A 17,874-nucleotide genomic window follows, 5' to 3' on the forward strand; every position below is an offset into this window, starting at 1 on the left:
AGGAGTTTCAGTGGTGAGCAAACAGGCAGGGCTTCTGGGTCTCTCCACCCTAATCCCTCCAAATCCAATACTGTTAATTTTGTCCTAAGAGTGTGTACATGTGTGTGTGTGTATGTGTGTGTGTGTGTGTGTGTGTGTGTGTGTGTGTGTGTGTGTGTGTGAGAGAGAGAGAGAGAGAGAGAGAGAGAGAGAGAGAGAGAGAGAGAGAGAGAGAAATTGAGGTAACATGCAATGATTTTTGTGGGACAAATTATTTTTAAAAGAAGGCTGGAAAACACTTTTCCACTCTAACACTGGACTGAACCAACTAGAAGTTGGTTTTAAATATTATGTGTCCCTTTGTAGATATCAGGGAACCACAAGTACTTAGCTATGTTAAGGACACAGGTTAACATGGTAGAATAGATGAGTTCCTTTGACCAGATCAACTTGACATCTGTGTATATGGGCACAGAGATATTGTGGAAGACTTCCCAGTGTCCAGGTTACTCCTTGGGTTGCTCTAGTTTCCTAATCCTCTCATTTGACCTTCAGTCAAATTTCTGACTGCCTATTAGGTATGTTCCCTCCAATCCCTCAGACTCAAATCTCCATCACCCCACTCCACAAATTGGACATCTCTTCCATTTTCTCAGTACTGACCAGTGACCCCCATCTCTCTTTCAGGTACCCAGTTTCGAACTCATGGTGTAGATTTTTTACTCAACCTTTCCATTTAGTTAATCACCGAGTTCAACTTGATGATTGACTCTTCTCTTCTAAATATTGATCACTAACATCTTTTCTCTTTCTCACTGTACCCATTCCAGTCCCATCAGACATGGAATGATGACAATGCCAGTGTCTGTGACCTTATATAAACATGTTGAGTTGACATGGCCTGAAAGGACTCATCATTTCCACCTACCTCTTCAATTTTATCTCTAATCTCTCCTTACCTCTTACCCCAGTCTCAATAGAGTCAAGACCTGTGGTTCCCTGTAAACACTTGCCTTGAGTCTTTTCACTTGCCTTCTCCCACACTTGGCCTCTTTCACCTCCTCTGTTAGAGCTTCCTTTACCCTGCACTCCAGTCAAGGAAACTCTTGTCTTCCTTTGGGCCACCAATGAATCCAGTACACACTTCAGTTATATACAATTATACTTATTATACAATATTGCAAATCACAAGTGTTTTGATTATATGTCTGTCTGGTTTTTGTACTGGATTATGAATTAGCCTCTCGATATAGTTGAGACTAGTTTTCAAAGCAAAATCCCTCACCTCCAAAACTCATGGTTATTTTGTATTACCGCTGAATGGTCTTAGTAGTTCAATGTTTGTTGAATGATTAAATGAGTTGATTTCTACCTAAATCCTTTTCACTCTTCAAAGTTCAACTAAAAGTACCCTATGTCTCTGAAACCTCCTTTGATTTTTCTAGTTCCCCTAACCTGATTGTTTTATGTATAATAAAAATTAAGATTTCTTTTTTTAATTTTTAAAAATATTTTTTAGTTGTAAGAGGACACAATATCTTTACTTATTTATTTTTATGTGGTGCTGAGGATAGAACTCAGTGCCTTGCACATGTGAGGCAAGCACTCTAACACTGAGCTACAGCCCCAGCCCCGGGTGATTTCTTTAATAATTGGATTACAAACTCTTTGAGGGCAAGGAAATATATTTGTATTGTCTGCATCATTGTGCTGACAATAGTGCTGAGCACAAACTAAAAGCTAAACAATAGCTGCTTTCTGATTAGAGTTGTATAAATTCTGTGCTTAGGAAAAATAGTGACAGCTATTAGCCTATTTGGAAAATTATAAATTTTTTCTTAATATGACTATAGTTATGAAATAAAGTATAAATTCGTTCAGAAACAAATTTGGTGAATTCCTACTAGTTTCCTAGAATCAAACCAGTGATGGGATATAGATATGAATCCTATTGTAAAGAAATTCTTCTTGGGTAAAATTAACATTGCTACATGAAAGCTGAGCATATGTCTTCCACTTTCAAATTTGTAGATTTGTAAATTTTTACTTGGTTGATTAAGTAGTTTTTGAGTTGCTATGACTTTGTTTTTCGGTAATGGGTACTTTATAGTTTTTCCTGGTTAATTTTTATTTTTCTCATTGGTGTACTGGACTCTTTCCCTCCCTCCCTCCCTCCCTCCCTTCCTTCCTTCCTTCCTTCCTTCCTTCCTTCCTTTCTTTCGATATTGGAGTTGAATCCAGGAACCCTCACTTAGCTACACTTCCAACCCTTCTTATTTTTTATTTTGAGGCAGGGTCTCACTAAGTTGCTCAGGCGTTCTTGAACTTGTAATCCTCCTCCCTCAGCCTCCCCTGAGCTTACAGGCATGTATCACCATGTCTGACTGAATTCATTCTTGTATCTAAAATTGTCATGGTTGAGAAATGGGGAGGATGAGTCCTTGAATGATCTGGTCTGACCAGAGTCCCAGGGAGTACCCTTCATCAGGCTTCTTTACAATAGAAGGGAAGTCACATCCTAAGCCAACTATCTCACTCCTGATTTAAATTTGAGCTGAGTTTCTTGTTTTCCTTCTTTTTCTTCTTCTTTATTTAAAAAAAGCACTCAGTTGGTGTCTTTCCCCTCTAACTCTCCCAAGGAGAAAAATTATCACCAACGGTAAATGGAGGTTGCAATGAAGCAGCACCAAGAGCCGGCTTCACACTCAGGAGAGGATGCTGTAGGTCTTCCTGGTTTCTGATACTCTACATGTCCAGAAAAACTTCTCTAGTACTGAACTACAGAAATGATCCCTGAAAGTATAGTCTTTTTTTTTTTTTTTTTTTTTTTTCTGTTTCTTTATTCATTAGTTCACTTAATTTTGCTGAGTGATTACTATGGGCCAGACTCTGCTTGGCACTCAAGATTCAAAGTCAGAAACACCAAACTCTGCCCTTGAGGAGGAGAGTTGGCTAACTTGATAACAAAATGTCGGTGCCTCTGTAGAAATAATATTTGATATGCCTTATGAAATTTATAAGATTTGAAAACAAATTTCAATATGTGAATATGTCTTTGGGGCATATTCCCTTGAAATAGTGTACATATGTGAAATATTAATTATAATGATAAATATAAATGTATTAATACTTTATTCTATTATGCGAATATTACATCAGAAGTCATTTTCTAGGAGTAATTAGATGGTTAGGGAAGCAAGTAACACTTATAGGAATTTAAATACCAGTAATTGTCTACAAAAATAAGATACTTTGACCACGTTATTCACATGTTATAGGAGGCAGCAAATGTCACCCTGAAGGCTAAGGCTGGTTCCATGTTTTTAGGACCATAAATGTGAAAGAGATCCTTAAAAATACAAAATAAAATGAGAACACAAAATTAGGCATAACTTATGCAGATTAGAAGGCCTAAGATTATACTTTGTTTGTCTCATAGAAAAGCTAACTTTGGTAGGCATATAGAAGTTGAATATCCCCTCTACTCATCAGTCATATTAGAGAAAGACTTGGGAACTAGAGAGAATAGTGTTCATTAAGTTGATAATCAAAAGTTTACAATAGAAGCTGGGGTTGTGGCTCAGTGGTAGAGTGCTTGCCTAGGCATGTGTGAGGCACTGGGTTCGATCCTCAGCACCACATATAAATAATAAAAAAATAAAGGTCCATCAACATCTAAAAACATTTTTTAAAAAAGTTTACAATAAATATATTACATGTAAAATGAGTCTTTAAATTGACCTTAACCATAGCCTTATTTTGTCTTTATCCTTACCACTTGGCTTTCTTGAATATTAAAAAAAAAAAAATAATACAGGTATATTCATTGAGCAGAGGTCTTAAATGTGGAATAAGTTTTTCCTGGGAAAAATCTAGCATCCAAATTGAGATGTGCTATAAGTGTAGAATTCACACTAGATTTTGAATACCTGGCATAAAGAATAGAATATAAAATATTTGACTAGTAATTTGACTAGTTAATTACATTTTGAAATATTTTTAATACACTGGCTACATAACGTCTATTATTAATCTTAGTCTCACCTAGCTCTTTTTACTTCTTAAAAAGTAGAAAATGGGTTGATTGATTGATTGATTGAAGAGCTGGGGAATGAACCCAGGGCCTCATGCATGAGGTCTCATGCAAGACATCTACCACTGAGCTACATACTCAGCTCTAGAAAAAAAAAATTTTTTATTTTATTTTATTTTTTGAACCAGGGATCGAACCCAGGTTATTCAACCACTGAACCACTTCCCTAGCCCATTTTTTATTCTTTATTTTGAGACAAGTTCTTGCTAAGTTGCCGAGGTTGGGTTTGAACTTGCAATCCTCCTGCCTCAGACTCCCAGGCTGCTGGGATTACAGGAGTGTGCCAGGGCAGCCCTGGAAAATTTTAAATTACATACATGGTTAATATTATTATTCTGTTGAACAGAGCCACTTTAGACACTCGTTACTTTTCTCAAAGGGAATATATATAATTTCTGAAACCACATACTTAACAGGTCAGACTTAGGAGAATCAAGGTAGATGTAAAGCAAATGCCAAACATTACTAATGGGACATTTTTACCTTACTTGAGGAGGTGGAATTCCTACCACTATGCAATCCAACTGTACTCGGGATCCTTCAGGAACTTCTCTGCTTCGTAACTTTTGAGTGAAGCGGGGAGGTTGCCCCAGAGGTTCTTCGTAGTATAAAGATGAAGGCGAAGACCCTGGGGTGGTGTCTCCACCAGCTGCCTCATTGGCAGCCTGCTCAGCTTCACGCCTCTTGGCTTCCTGCTGTTCAAGGGCATGATTCACTTCATTGTCCCTGGTATCTGCAGGGATAGGGATGGGAACAGAAGATCTTTCTCGTCTTTCTGACAGATCTGAGAAACTGGGGCTGTTTTCCTGCATAACTTTGTTTTGAGATTCCAATTTACTCTTGTGGTTTTTGCAGGCACGAGGTCTAATCCTTTTGGAGCTATGGGCCTTGAAAAGGGAGGAAAGCTCCTCAATGAAATCGGCTGCCTTATTTAGGAATACTTTTTTGGACTGGGTTTCAGAACTATACTGTGGTCTTTTTGCTTCCTGGGGGCCCTCTTTAGAGCTGGTAGAACTTCGAGGGTTATCCTGACAGAAGTTAGGCTCAAAACTTGATTTAGGTGAGTGTTTCATCTGATCAGAAGCTAGACGTTTTCTAGTTTGAGCTTCATCTGTTTTCTCCAAAGGATCATGATTGATTGCCAATCTTGCCAGATTGACACTTTCATCTAATTCTTCTTGGCTCAGAAAGGCTGAAAGATCTGGAAGGTCATCTTGGCCTCCTGCTCCTTCAGCAGCCCCAGAAGGACTACCAAAATGGAAAGGGTTAGAGGAAGGTTCTGCTCGACTCCTCTCGTTGTTTCCACGATGTCTGGTTTCAGCTAAATAGCTTTCTCTTAGAAGTTGAGATATGGAAGTAGAAGCTTCTATGCTGTCGTCTTGCATGCTATAATAAAACAATAACAGAGAATTGGATCATTTCTAGGAACTAACAAGTCTATATTTATTATAGCATGATGCATTCTTAAGAACTTAAAGCTCAAAATAAAAAATTGCCTCATTTTGACACTTTTACAAAATTTAATGACTTAAAGATTACTCACCAATTATAATAAGTAAAAACTGAATGAAGTTTCCTTAAAATTGAAAATAAAAACCTGGGCAATTACTGTTTTATTAAATTCTTTAAATGCAGTTTCAATTTTGAAATCTATGGTATCATTATAGTGATATTAAATACAATGTCAGGGATAGGGATATAGCTCAGTGGTGGAGGACTCTGAGTTGGTTTTTTTTTTTTTTTTGGTGGTGCTGGGGACTGAACTCAGGGCCTTGTGCATGCTAAGCAAGCACTCTACCAACTGAGCTATATCCTCAGCCCCAAGACTCTGAGTTTTTAATCCTCAGCACTAAAAAGAAAGAAAAGAAAGAGAGAACAGTAGAATGAATCAGACACAACTTTCCCATGTTCATATAAGAATAACTACCAGTGTAGCTCCACATCATGTTCAACCACAAGAATGGGATCTTAATTAGAATAAGTTATACTCCATGTATGCGTAATATGTCAAAATACATTCTACTGTCATGTATGTCTAAAAAGAACAAATAAAAAAATTTTTAAAAGAGAGAGAGGAGAGAGAAAAAATACAATGTCTTTGGACTTAAAGTGCTTTCATATGCAAACAGATTTGCTCTTCACTCTCTCCTTTTAACATTGTCTATAATAGATTTATAGAAATTTTAAAAATTATTATTGGATGCCTTGCAGCATGCCTGTAGTCCCAGTAACTCTGGAGGCTGAGGCAGTATTACAAGTTCGAGGTCAGCCTCAGCAACACAGTGAGAGGCTCTAAGCAACTTAGCGAGGCCCTTCTCAAAATAAAAAGAACTAGGGATGTGTCTTTGGGGATGTGTCTCAGTGGTTAAGCACTCCTGGTACCAAAAAAAAAAAAAAAAAAAAAAAAAGTTAGGGCCTAGGCTTTAAAAATTTCTTAAATTAATTAGTTGAAAGGGAATATGGAAGATAGCAGAATGTGATGCTTGGCAGGAGACTTTTCACAGTTATCCTTTCTAACTTTGAATATATTACCTTTTAAAAAAAATAGGTATATTTTAAATCATAAGAAATTTATACAGGGGCTGGAGTTGTAGCTCAGGGTATAGTGCTTGCCTAGTATGTGTCAGGCACTGGGTTCGATTCTCAGCACCACTTATAAATAAATAAAATAAAGGTCCATCAACAACTAGGAAAAAAAAAAAAAAGGAAATTAGTACAGGCCTGGGCTTGTAGCTCAGTGGTAGAGCACTTGCCTAGCATGTGTGAGGCACTGGATGTGATCCTTAGCACCACATAAAAATAAATAAATAAAATAAAGTTATCGTGTCCATCTACAAATAAAAAAACAGAAAGAAAGAAATTAGTACAATAGCCAGTGTGGTGGTGCAAGCCTGTAATCCCAGCAGCTTGGGAGGCTGAGGCAGGAGGATTACAAATTCCAGTCAGCCTTGGCAACATAGTGATGCCCTAAGCAACTCATTAAGACCCTGTCTCAACATAAAATACAAATGAAGGGCTGAGGATGTGGTTTAGTGGTTAAGTACCTCTGAGTTAAATCCCCAGTACCCCCCCCACAAAAAAAAAAAAAAAAAAACAGAAAAAGAAATTAGTACGATAATTAAAACAGATTTTATGCTATTAATCTTAGACTCACTTATTCATTATTAACATTTACTAGAGAAATGGCAAATTTTAGGTTGAATTAATTTCTTACACTAAATAGATGAAGCTTGGGGCTGGGGTTGTAGCTCAGTGGTAGAGTGCTTGCCTAGTATGTGTGAGGCACTGGGTTCGATTCTCAGCACCATATGTAAATAAAAAAATAAACGTCCATCAATAACTAAAAAAAAAAAAATAGTTGAGGTTCACTGACCACAGCATTCTTCCCATTGACCTTCACTTGCTTAATACTCTACTCCTTCAGCCACCACCAATCAATCAGATATGGTAATGAGAAGAAGATATTCTGTCATTCTTTGTACCATGCTTTGGGTCTCGTGTTGGAAGGATGGAGAAGAAGACATTCTTCTAAATTTCTCCTGGCTTTAAGATTCTATGATGAAACCTGTTTAAATTCATTCATCTCCCTTTCCCTTACACGAAACCCCCCACCACCAACCTTAGGTCACCCTTCAGGCTTCCTAAGGACTGGCCTACTTTCCAAACTTCCACAGTGCTATCCCAAACTAACCTCCCAGTTGGCAAAGTAGGCAGTCACCTTGAGAGGGCAATTAGAGATGGCTAAAAGGATCACTTACAGCAAAATATTTTTTCCACATGCTCGCCAGAGCCTGAGATTGTCCCTACTAGAGCCACTTATTTGGGTGAAGTCTATTGTGCCTTTAAAAAAGATTAATTTAAAATAAAAGGTGTGATATGAGGCAAAGAGTCATCTACAAAGATATTCATTATAATATGAATTATATTAAAAAATTGGAACTACGTCCAATAATTAAAAAAACAATTAAAATATGATGTACTCATGAACTAGAACTATATGGCTATTTTAAATTTTGTACAACATGAATAAAAAGACAAAATAGTATATAAAAGTGTAGTTGATATCCCCATTGAAAAATTTCCTCATTTGTGTGCCAGCTATGTGGAAGAACAGATATAAGAAGGAAGGTTCAAAATGCTATTTGAAAGTATAATTAATATATTTATTCCATAAATTAACTGTTGTTGTTTCTCACTTGTAAATCAACTGTTTCTTTAGCCTAGTTTGAGTTTTTATATATGTTTAGAAGTGAGGGTGAAAATTAAATCAGGATGAATTTTTTCTCTATTACCTGGACATTACTGTATATTGTGTTACAATGTGACATTGTTTTTGATTCTTTACTTTATGATGCTTAGATCTTGAGGCAACATGGAATGAGCACTGTCCTCAGAACTAGGTACATTCGATTCCAAATTCTGCCTTCATCTTTTAGCAGTTTTGTGTCTTTGAGAAATTTACACTCTCTGAGCTTTTGATTTTCTCATCTGTAAAACATCTACTTCTCAGAGAGAGAGAATTAATAATATCACAAAGGCAAGTGCTTAAAACGGTGTCTGTTATTAAAATGGGTACTCAACTGACACTATTCATAGACAATTCTTAGCTGGGCACAATAGCACACGCCTGTAATCCCAGTGACTTGGGAAGCTGAGACAAGAGGATCTCAAGTTCAAAGCCAGCCTCAGCAACAGCAAGGCACTAAGCAACTCAGTGAGACCCTGTCTCTAAATAAAACACAAAACAGGGCTGGGGTTGTGACTCAGTGGTTAAGTGCCCCTGGGTTCAATTCCCAGTACCAAAAAAAAAAAAAAAAAAACCTAAAAAAATAGGGCTGGGGATGTTGCTCAATAGTAAAGTGCTTGCCTAGAATGTACGATCTGATCCTCAGCACTGCAAAAAACAAAACCACAATGAAAATACCCCTGCTGCTGGGGTGTTCCCAGTGACTCAGGAGGCTGAGGCAGGAGAATTCCAAGTGCAAACCCAGACTCAGCAACTTAGTGAGGCCCTGAGCAACTGGTGAGACCCTATCTCTAAATAAAATACAAAAAATGTCTGGGGATGTGACTTAGTGGTTTAGTGCCTGTGGGTTCAATCCCCCCCAACACACACACAAAAAATATCCCTACTTAGGTGAAAGTGTTGTTAATGTTGAAGAACTTTAAAAATGTTTATATTTATGGTGGAAATGGAAAAGAATATTCATATAGTAAATACTGCTTTCTGCATCTAATATTTTAATATTTTATGATCTAATATTTTGGCACTAGACAGAACTGATTCAAATCCTAATTCTGACATGTCCTAGTTGCATAAACTTGATAAAGTCTCACCCTTGTAAGTCTCAGTTTCCTCATTTATAAAACAGGAATAATAACAGTAGCTATCTCATGGGTTGAAGTGATAATTAAATATGCTTCATATTTAGTAACTATTCAGTAAATGGTACTTAATAGCACTCTCATAAAACATTATATAACAACTATGGCCAAATGGAGATGGTCTCCATTTTATAGATAAGAAATAGATCCAGTGAAGTGACTTGATCCAAGGAAAAACTGTGAAAAGGAACTGAACTCTAGATTTGTAGTACTTCAGCAAATCTATATTCTATTGAAATACAGGCTCATGAATTGACTATGCTGACTTTAGATTTTTGTACATGCTCTCTTTATTTGAACTGCTCCCTGTCCCCTCCCCCTTTACGCTTTGAAGGGACCAAATTCATATGATCTGCAGTTCCTACCTGGGACATCAGTGTCCTGGGATTTCTTTTTTTCCCTGGGTTGGGTACCTCTCTAATGTGCTCCCAAAGCTCACTGTCCTTGCTCCAAAACCCAGCACTTAATGCAATGTACTTAATTTGCCTATTTACTTTTCTGTCTCCTTCACTTTGTTTTGCACGCTCATCTCTACGTGCACAGCACCTAGAAAGTAGACAACGAAGGTCTGTTGAATTTGTTTTGTTCATTAGAACTTCCTGTTAACTCTGTTGTTGCTTATTTTTTTTAATCGCAAGATAAAGTAGGATAGATAAAGTAGGGCGAAGGAAAGTTATAGACAAAAAGAAAAAACTATAAATTGGTAAAGAAGTCATAACTTTAAGGTGACTGTCAAATTAATCTTTATTTATGGCAGGAAAAAAAAGCTGGAATTATGCTTTGTTTTCATTCCAGAAGTATCAAAGAGCATCTAATTATAATCAGAAAACCTGGGTGTCAATCCCATTTTCAACACCAAATAACTTTGTTATCTTTAGAAAGTTGCTTCATGCCTCTGAAACTCAATTATCTTCATCTATCAAATAGGATAACAATTCTATTTAAGATGGTTTTGAGATGAAAATGCACATATAAATTGTTAAATTGATGAGTATTAACTAAAAATAGGAAATAGGATGCATCTCTTTCTCGTATTAATTTTAAAACTGTCTCCTTTAAGTATTAATTTTAAAAACACTTGCTATAAAATTTTTACTTTAAAAAAGTTCAAGTGTTACTATGGATAACCTAGCTTTCATTCATGTATCCAATCATTTTTTCCCCCCAGAGCTGGGGATCAAACACAGGGCCTTGCAATGTTAGGTAAGCACTCTAGCACTGATTTATACCCCTAGCCCTCATCTAATTAATATTTACTTAGCACCTACTATGTTCTAGGCACCATTTTAGGAACTGTGGATTCTGTGGTGAGCAAAAGTTAAAGTCTACCTTTCCATGGAGTTGACATTCTAGTGGGACGGTATCAATGTTAAGAAAAATGAAGTAGAGTGCCTGGGGCAGTGGCTCACACCTGTAATCCCAGCAACTCCAGAGGCTAAGACAGGAAGATCACAAGTTCAAAGCCAGCACAGTTTAGCAAAGCCCTAAGCAACTTAGTGAGACCCTGTCTAAAAAAAAAAAAAAAAAAAAAAAAAAAAAAAAATCAAGTAGAGCAAGGGGAATAGTGGGGGAGGGAGAAAGTTATGCTCTCTTAGCTAAGAAGGTGGAACATATTCTAATGTGGAAAAGTTAGTCATAAGACCAGCTGGCTGGGGTGGAGGGCAAAAAATGTTCCTGGTTGTTGAGGAAATGTCAAGGCCTAAAGAGAAGAGTGTTTGGTGTGTTTGAGTCAGGCCCAGTGTACCAGGTGAGTAAAAACCAAGAGTGGAAGGAAATAAGAACAGAAATGTACAAAACCAGATCATATTAGGCATTGCGGACTATGGAAAGGGCTTCAATTTTATTCATCATTTAAATGGGAAAACAATTAAGGTTTTGAAAAACAGATGACATGGGTTTCAAAAAGTTCAATTGTGGCCACTGCGCAATGAATCAAGTTGAAAGAGGCAAGAGTGGGAGCGAGCAGATCAGTCAGGAGGCAATCACATACACTCTGCAAGAGTGTCAGTGCCAGGGACCAAGGAGTGCTTGCAGTGGGAGGTGGTGAGACAGGGGCAGAGTTGAGACATCTTTTGAAGGTAGAGCTGAATAATTTGCTGACAGATTGAAACTGGGGTATGAGAAAAGAACAGAACCAAGGGAAACTCTAATATTTATGGTCTAAGCAAGTGGTGGAATCCTTGGTGGGATGAGGCAGGAGTGGGTGTCAGGAAAGGAAACCGTGAGTTAGTTCATTGAGACATTTCATCTGGGTATTCAGTGGGTATTCACGGTGACATTTGATTTGAATTTTTTTTTATTTGAATGCATTTCTGCTCTGTACAAAATTGAAATGTTGATTTTATGCCACTTTCAAAATAAAAATGAGTCATTGCCCCTGCCAGCCGATCATGGTATTGGTGAAATGGTACCAAGTTGGAAATGAAAACAATTAATGTAGCATCAGTCAACCAATTAGGTCACACAGAAAACTTACTTTACTGAATCTATTTTTTTTTCCCTAGAACTTTTCCTAAAGAAAATATCTGTCCTAAAAAAAATTTTTTTTTTAAACAAAACTTGATGCTAATACCTTAGGGCATAATTTTCAAGTCATGCTAATTCAGTATTACCTTCTTCTCCTTTTTTTCTTTTTATACCTTTTCTTTCTCCCATGGTACTGGGGATTGAACCCTGGCCCCTCAGTCTGCGAGGTAAGCACTCTACCACTGAGCCATATCCCCAGCACTTGTCTTTTAGAAATTTTTATTTCGAGGCAGGGTCTTGATAAGCTTCCCAGGTTGACCTTTAACTTGCATTCTTCCTGCCTCAGCCTCCCAAGTAGCAGGGATTATAGGTGTGGGCCACAATATCTGGCTAACACTACACTTCTTTAGGCTTTTCTTAGAGCTGTTCTTCCACTCTGTTGTCGGAAATATCATATGGTATAAATTAATCATTAATTTATAATATGACTATTTAAATTGGGGTATTGACAAGAGAATTGACAAAACCTCATATGAAGTAATTTGAATTCAAATAAAAATGTTGATTTTTCTGGCTATGAAATATCAATTATTTATTGTCTTAGTTTTATTAGTAGTATTGCTTTATTTATTTTTGGTGCTGGGGATTGAATGCAGAGCCTCAAGCATGCTGAGCACATGAAATATCATTAGATTTAAAACAAATCTGGGTAGTGGGGGTGAGGAGATACTGATCAAAGTGTAGAGTTTCAATTAGAAAGAAAGAGTTCTGGAGATTTATTGTATAGTATGATGACTATTAATAGGTAATAATAATGCAATGTATCGTTGAAAATTGCTCAGAGAATAGATCTTAAAGATTCTCATCACAAAAAAAATATGTGAGATGATGGACATGTTAATTAGCTTGACTTAATCATCCCACAATATGTATATATAACATATATGCATATATCAAAAATTATGTTGTATACCATAAGTAGATACACTTTGCATTTGTTGATAACATCTTAATAAGGTTTTAAAAAAATGAAACATCTTTTATACATGTGTCATAAACATTGCTCTGCATTCATTATAGTGCAGGGAACACGTCTATTAACAGACAAACCAACAAAAAAACCCCCATAAAACTCACAGTCTCTAGGTCAACACAAAAATAGCCTAACATTTAATAATTATTTACAAAGAAAAGCAGGATAGGAAAAGATAATCGTGTTTAAGTTACTCACCTTAAACTGGGGATGAACAACTACCCTGCTGATTCCCTAGGTTTGTTTGTGAAAGTACTTTAAAAATGTAGAGCACTATTCAAATTTAAGAGAATCCTTTTCTAGATGGGCACAGTGGGTATTACATACCCGTAATGCCAGTGACTTAGGAGGCTGAGGCAGGGGTATTGAACAAGTTCAAGGCCAACCTTGGTAACTTAGTGAGAAATAAAAATAAAAAGATAAAAGGGGCTGGAGATGTATGTAGCTTAGTGGTAGAACACCTTGAGTACAATTTCCAGTACCTTGGTCAAGGGGTTGGGAAAGATAATCCTTTTTTGCTGATGTGTAATTACTATGCTTAGAACTTTCTCTAGGGGAAGAATGATCAAAAAATGATTAGACTTTGCTTCTTCTCCTTAATGTGGATATTGACCTATTTTTTTTTTTCTTTTTTCTTTCTGTATCTCATGATGTCACACAAGAGAAGTATCTAAATTGATTCTTTTGGAGAAACTCTTGCTGAACCAAGAACCAAATTCCAGTACATAGGAACTGGTTCTCGAAAGATGTGTCCACATCACCTCTTAAAATTTTGGCTGCAGATGGGCTGCCCCATTGCAATGTCTATCCACTCACTATTTCAGTGATCATCTCCAAGTTAGTTTTATTTTCAGTCTATTTTGGGTGTGAAAGGCATCGTTAATTTATTAAATTAGTATATACAGTGTTACGAGTCAGTGCTTGAGGTATGTGTTTATGCTATGCCAATAATAATGTAGAAAAAATATAAGACTCATTCTCTCAAAGACCTTTTAGTTTGAAGGAGGAAAAACAGTAAAGATAGATACAGACAAATATATTCCTTAGAAGAGTATGTTGAAATAAAGAGGCAGAGTCTAGAGGAATGTAAGTGGGGCTTTTGTTAACTAGAGACTTTGACTAAATGGCAGAGGCTAAAGGAATGAAAAGACAGAAAACAGGCCAAAAGTGTGTGAGCCCTTCTCTCATTGTTTTAATCACAAGGTAGGAAAGAAAGTAAAGATTTCATTTAAGAGGGAGAAAAAGAGTTTGGCTACTAAGAAACACAGCGTTTATGTTCGTGTGTACAGAAGGATAAACATGTTAAGGTTACTGAAACTGGAGCCCAAATTTGATTGAATTTGAAAGACAGAAAATAAATGGTATAAAAGTATAAATCCTAGGGCTCACAGAAAGCCTAATGGAAGGCAAACAAAAAGACTTCAGGAATCTAGGATCAAAAAGGGGATTGGGGTTGGGGATTAACTCAGTGGTAGAGCACTTGCCTAGCATGTACAAGGCCTGGGTTTCCCCCAACCAACAAAGGTGGGGGGGGGGGGTCGTGTTTGGTGATAGTCATACAAGTGATAGGCATGGGGGCTTTCTCTCTCTTTCAAGATTTCACTGTCCATAGAGGACTGAGTTGCTCTACAGGAAATCCCGAATGAGAGATCTTTGTCAGTCCTCATTAACTCCAAGATTTCTTCTTATTTTTTAAATTAAAAAAAACTAAGGAAAAATTTAAATTTCATTCTTTTTAGCCTTCAACCATTTTTATCAATTTTTTTCCTCCGCCTTTATTTTGGTATACTATAGTTGTACATACAAATGGGATTTGTTGTTACATATTTATGTATGCAAATAAAATATTAGTATCGATTTTTAATTTTAGGTAGTTAAGGTTTGGAAAAAGGTTAACTTCTTTAATTAAACTGACATAGTATGTTAGCTAGACTGGAGAGGGGTATAGGTGCCCCAAATAAACTTGGGATCTCAAGACCTAGTTCTAGTTCAAGTGCTTGATGGGAAGGTTTTCCTGGGCCCCTCCCTGAGTGTGTATTGTGACTCCAGGGGGAGGGCTGTGTACCAGGAAGCTTGTACAGGACTGTCAAGGTGACTCTAGTTATACATGAGATCTGTGAACTCTCTGACTGCAGGTAAATAGTCATACCAACTTTGGTTTCCACCCAAAATATATCTGCCTCAACTTTGTTCTTACATTTCGAAGCAGACCATTCTGTCTGTACCTGGGTAGTTCCCTTAAGCACATGTGCAATGCTGTAGTTTTAAAAGCACTTTGTTGACTGTTATCAACATTTATGAAAATATCTCTGTGGTGCTTGATTATCTTTCATCTCCTAGGAAAGGGAAAAGGCTGTTAAGAAAACCCTTTCATTTTTCTGTCTTGTTACTGGCAATAACACCATGAATCCAGTAATGTTTTGTCAAATCTCAATGTGAATGAAGGAAATGAATTATTCTGAGGTTAGTAGTATTAATTGCCTCCTATTTTTAGGTTAGTGAGCTGAGACTAGTATTCCTATCACATATAGGAATTAATTGTTGAAAAATTGAACTGTCACCTGTTCACACATGAGTGTTAGTTTATTAAAACAGAATCTGATTTACCTACTGTCCCATTTCTTCAAAAGTAAATTTGCAAAAATTATCTGTGAATTCCAAAACCAGTTTAGATAAAAACTCAATTCCTAGTATACATAAATTGCAGTTCTGAGTCAGTTCTACTGAATATGTGCCTTGTAAGCTCATCATAACAGAAATATGTAATATTCAATATTACAATTGATAGCTATATGGAAAGCTGCAGTTTTCACATTATTGTCAGTTCCAATAGTTTAGCCATATGCTATAAGTGGGGATAGAGACAACCTTGCAGAACTTGAATAGTGTCCAACTGTTTGTTTCATAGTCCATTATTATAAGATTTGGTAATGCCTGAAAGTTGTTCTCTCAATACTCGTGGTAGTGTAGTGTGTATATATATATATATTTCAAATTTTCTCAAATGGTCTTGACTTAATATATTTTGCTTGTTTTCAAACAATGTGTCAGATGGTATATATCTTCCTTTTTGTTTTAAAAATGTTTATTGTAGGGCTGGGGATATAGCTCAGTTAGTAGAATGCCTGCCTCGCAAGCACAAGACCCTGGGTTCAATTCCCAGCACCACAAAAAAAAAAAAAAAAAAATGTTTATTGTAGCTATGAGTATACACATTCTTGATTTCCTAGGAAAGGACTATGGATTTTTTGTGAACATAAGAGTTATTATTAAGGAGAAACTATAAAGTTAGGATAAAATTCTAATTTAAAGTTTGTAGAATTCATTTCATTATTACTAAAGTGAAAGTGATTGAGTTATCAAAATGTTTTGAATACTAGATAACTGTTTTATTTCTTCCAAACCGAATGATGCTAGTAATAACTTCGATAACTACGTAAAAATCTGTTGATAAAAATTTCTTAACACCATTACCTTAATGTTCATTTTGGGGGACTGGAAATACAGAGTAATCCATCTTTTCTCTTTTATTACTTATACAGTTTAAAAAATATTATTCAAAATGTGCATCTAATTACTGCTAATAGTGCTATGTACCAGGCCAAACATTTGCCACTGACTGTCAAGTGTCTTTCTGATGCAGCTGGAGAGAGAAAGAGAGAGAGAGAGAGAGAGAGAGAGAGAGAGAGAGAGAGAGAGAGAGAGAGGGGAAAGAAAGAGCAATGTCCCTTGAGCAAGACTTTCTGCAGCTGTTGTGTACATTAATCCAGGGAGCAGATCTCCCAAAACTAAATATAGCAAGCATATCCTTTTACATGATAAAAAAATTTTTAAATGAAAGTATTCAACTATGTAGTCACATTATTTTAGATTTGATTTCCTAAGGAAATGGCATTATTGTACACATATTCCCTGCATAAACCACATTGTTTTAATAAGTGAAGGGTGGAAAATGTCTGTGATATTCATAACACGTCATAACTTCTTCCTCTGTGAAAATATTTTTCCTTAAGACTGAAATAGGTTCTGATCTCTGTGAATCTCATCAATCTCCTCCAAAAGATTTACATGTAGAAAGTTTTATTTTTCACTTAAATTGTGTGTCCCATCATACATAATTAGAAAGTTATCCCAGGTTTCACTCTAAGTAGCAGTAATTAGTTCTCTGAAATATTCCTTTTCCCGCTGTCAGTGCCCTGTTATCAAAACGCACTTGTGAGCTTCAATGTGGACATTACCTTTCTTTTTTTAGTTGACCCAGATGGGGATGTCCAACCCAGGCACTCCACTGCGATGATAATTATCCAAGGAGAACTTTTAGATGAAAGCACAGGAAAAAAGGAAATTTCTTCACGCCCTTGGAAGTAGAGAGTAGCCGTCCATAGAGAGTGAGGAGTTAACCTTAGTTTCAGTGAAGATGGCTGTAAGAAGCTGGACAACCTGTCACCACCGGAGCCAGAGCATTTGTCAGCTCACAGGTCCCAAGTTATTTTGAGCTGTATAAACCATGTGCCTGTGAAACATTCCACCTGATTGGACAGGAGAAAACTGAGCAAAGGGATTCCATAGCAGGACAGCACCTATGGGGGATGAGGGTCAATTGGTTTTTCCACCTAAAGAATTTCACTTACAGCTGGGAGTCCAAAGTATACATTGATTGATGTTTGAAATTCATACTAAATGCTGTATATCACATTCTGTCCAAGAAAATTACATTAATTTAAAAATGTATCAAAACACTTCATTTTTAATTCTTAATTTTAATCAATGGGAGATTTATTCTCATGCAATCATTGACATATTTGAGGAAATTCAGTCATGAAAAGGCAATATGAAACTGAGGCCTAAGGTCTTAAAGCAGAACGTTTTTGAACTGTTGGTTCAAAAGTTAAGCAAAAGCATAGAAGATAACTAATAT

General features: G+C 36.5%; 1 protein-coding gene across 2 annotated transcripts in view; it reads right to left on the reverse strand.

Annotated features, from left to right (window-relative positions):
• Window positions 1-17,449, reverse strand: part of MYPN (myopalladin) — an 87,690-nt gene extending 70,241 nt beyond the window's left edge. Inside the window, exons 1-2 of one of the 2 annotated variants that reach the window (XM_079135742.1) lie at window positions 17,195-17,448; window positions 4,556-5,458 (exon numbers count right to left, since the gene is read on the reverse strand). In XM_079135742.1, coding sequence (XP_078991868.1) covers window positions 4,556-5,457 — 902 coding nt within the window. In that variant the 5' untranslated portion in view covers window position 5,458; window positions 17,195-17,448. Of the gene's footprint in view, window positions 1-4,555; window positions 5,459-17,194 lie in introns of both variants that reach the window. The other variant, XM_079135743.1, reaches the window with a different exon arrangement.
• Window positions 17,450-17,874: the final 425 nt, after the last annotated feature.

The sequence above is a fragment of the Sciurus vulgaris genome (assembly GCF_902686455.1).
Source record: "Sciurus vulgaris genome assembly, chromosome: 4".
In the NCBI taxonomy this organism is placed as follows: Eukaryota; Metazoa; Chordata; class Mammalia; order Rodentia; family Sciuridae; genus Sciurus; species Sciurus vulgaris.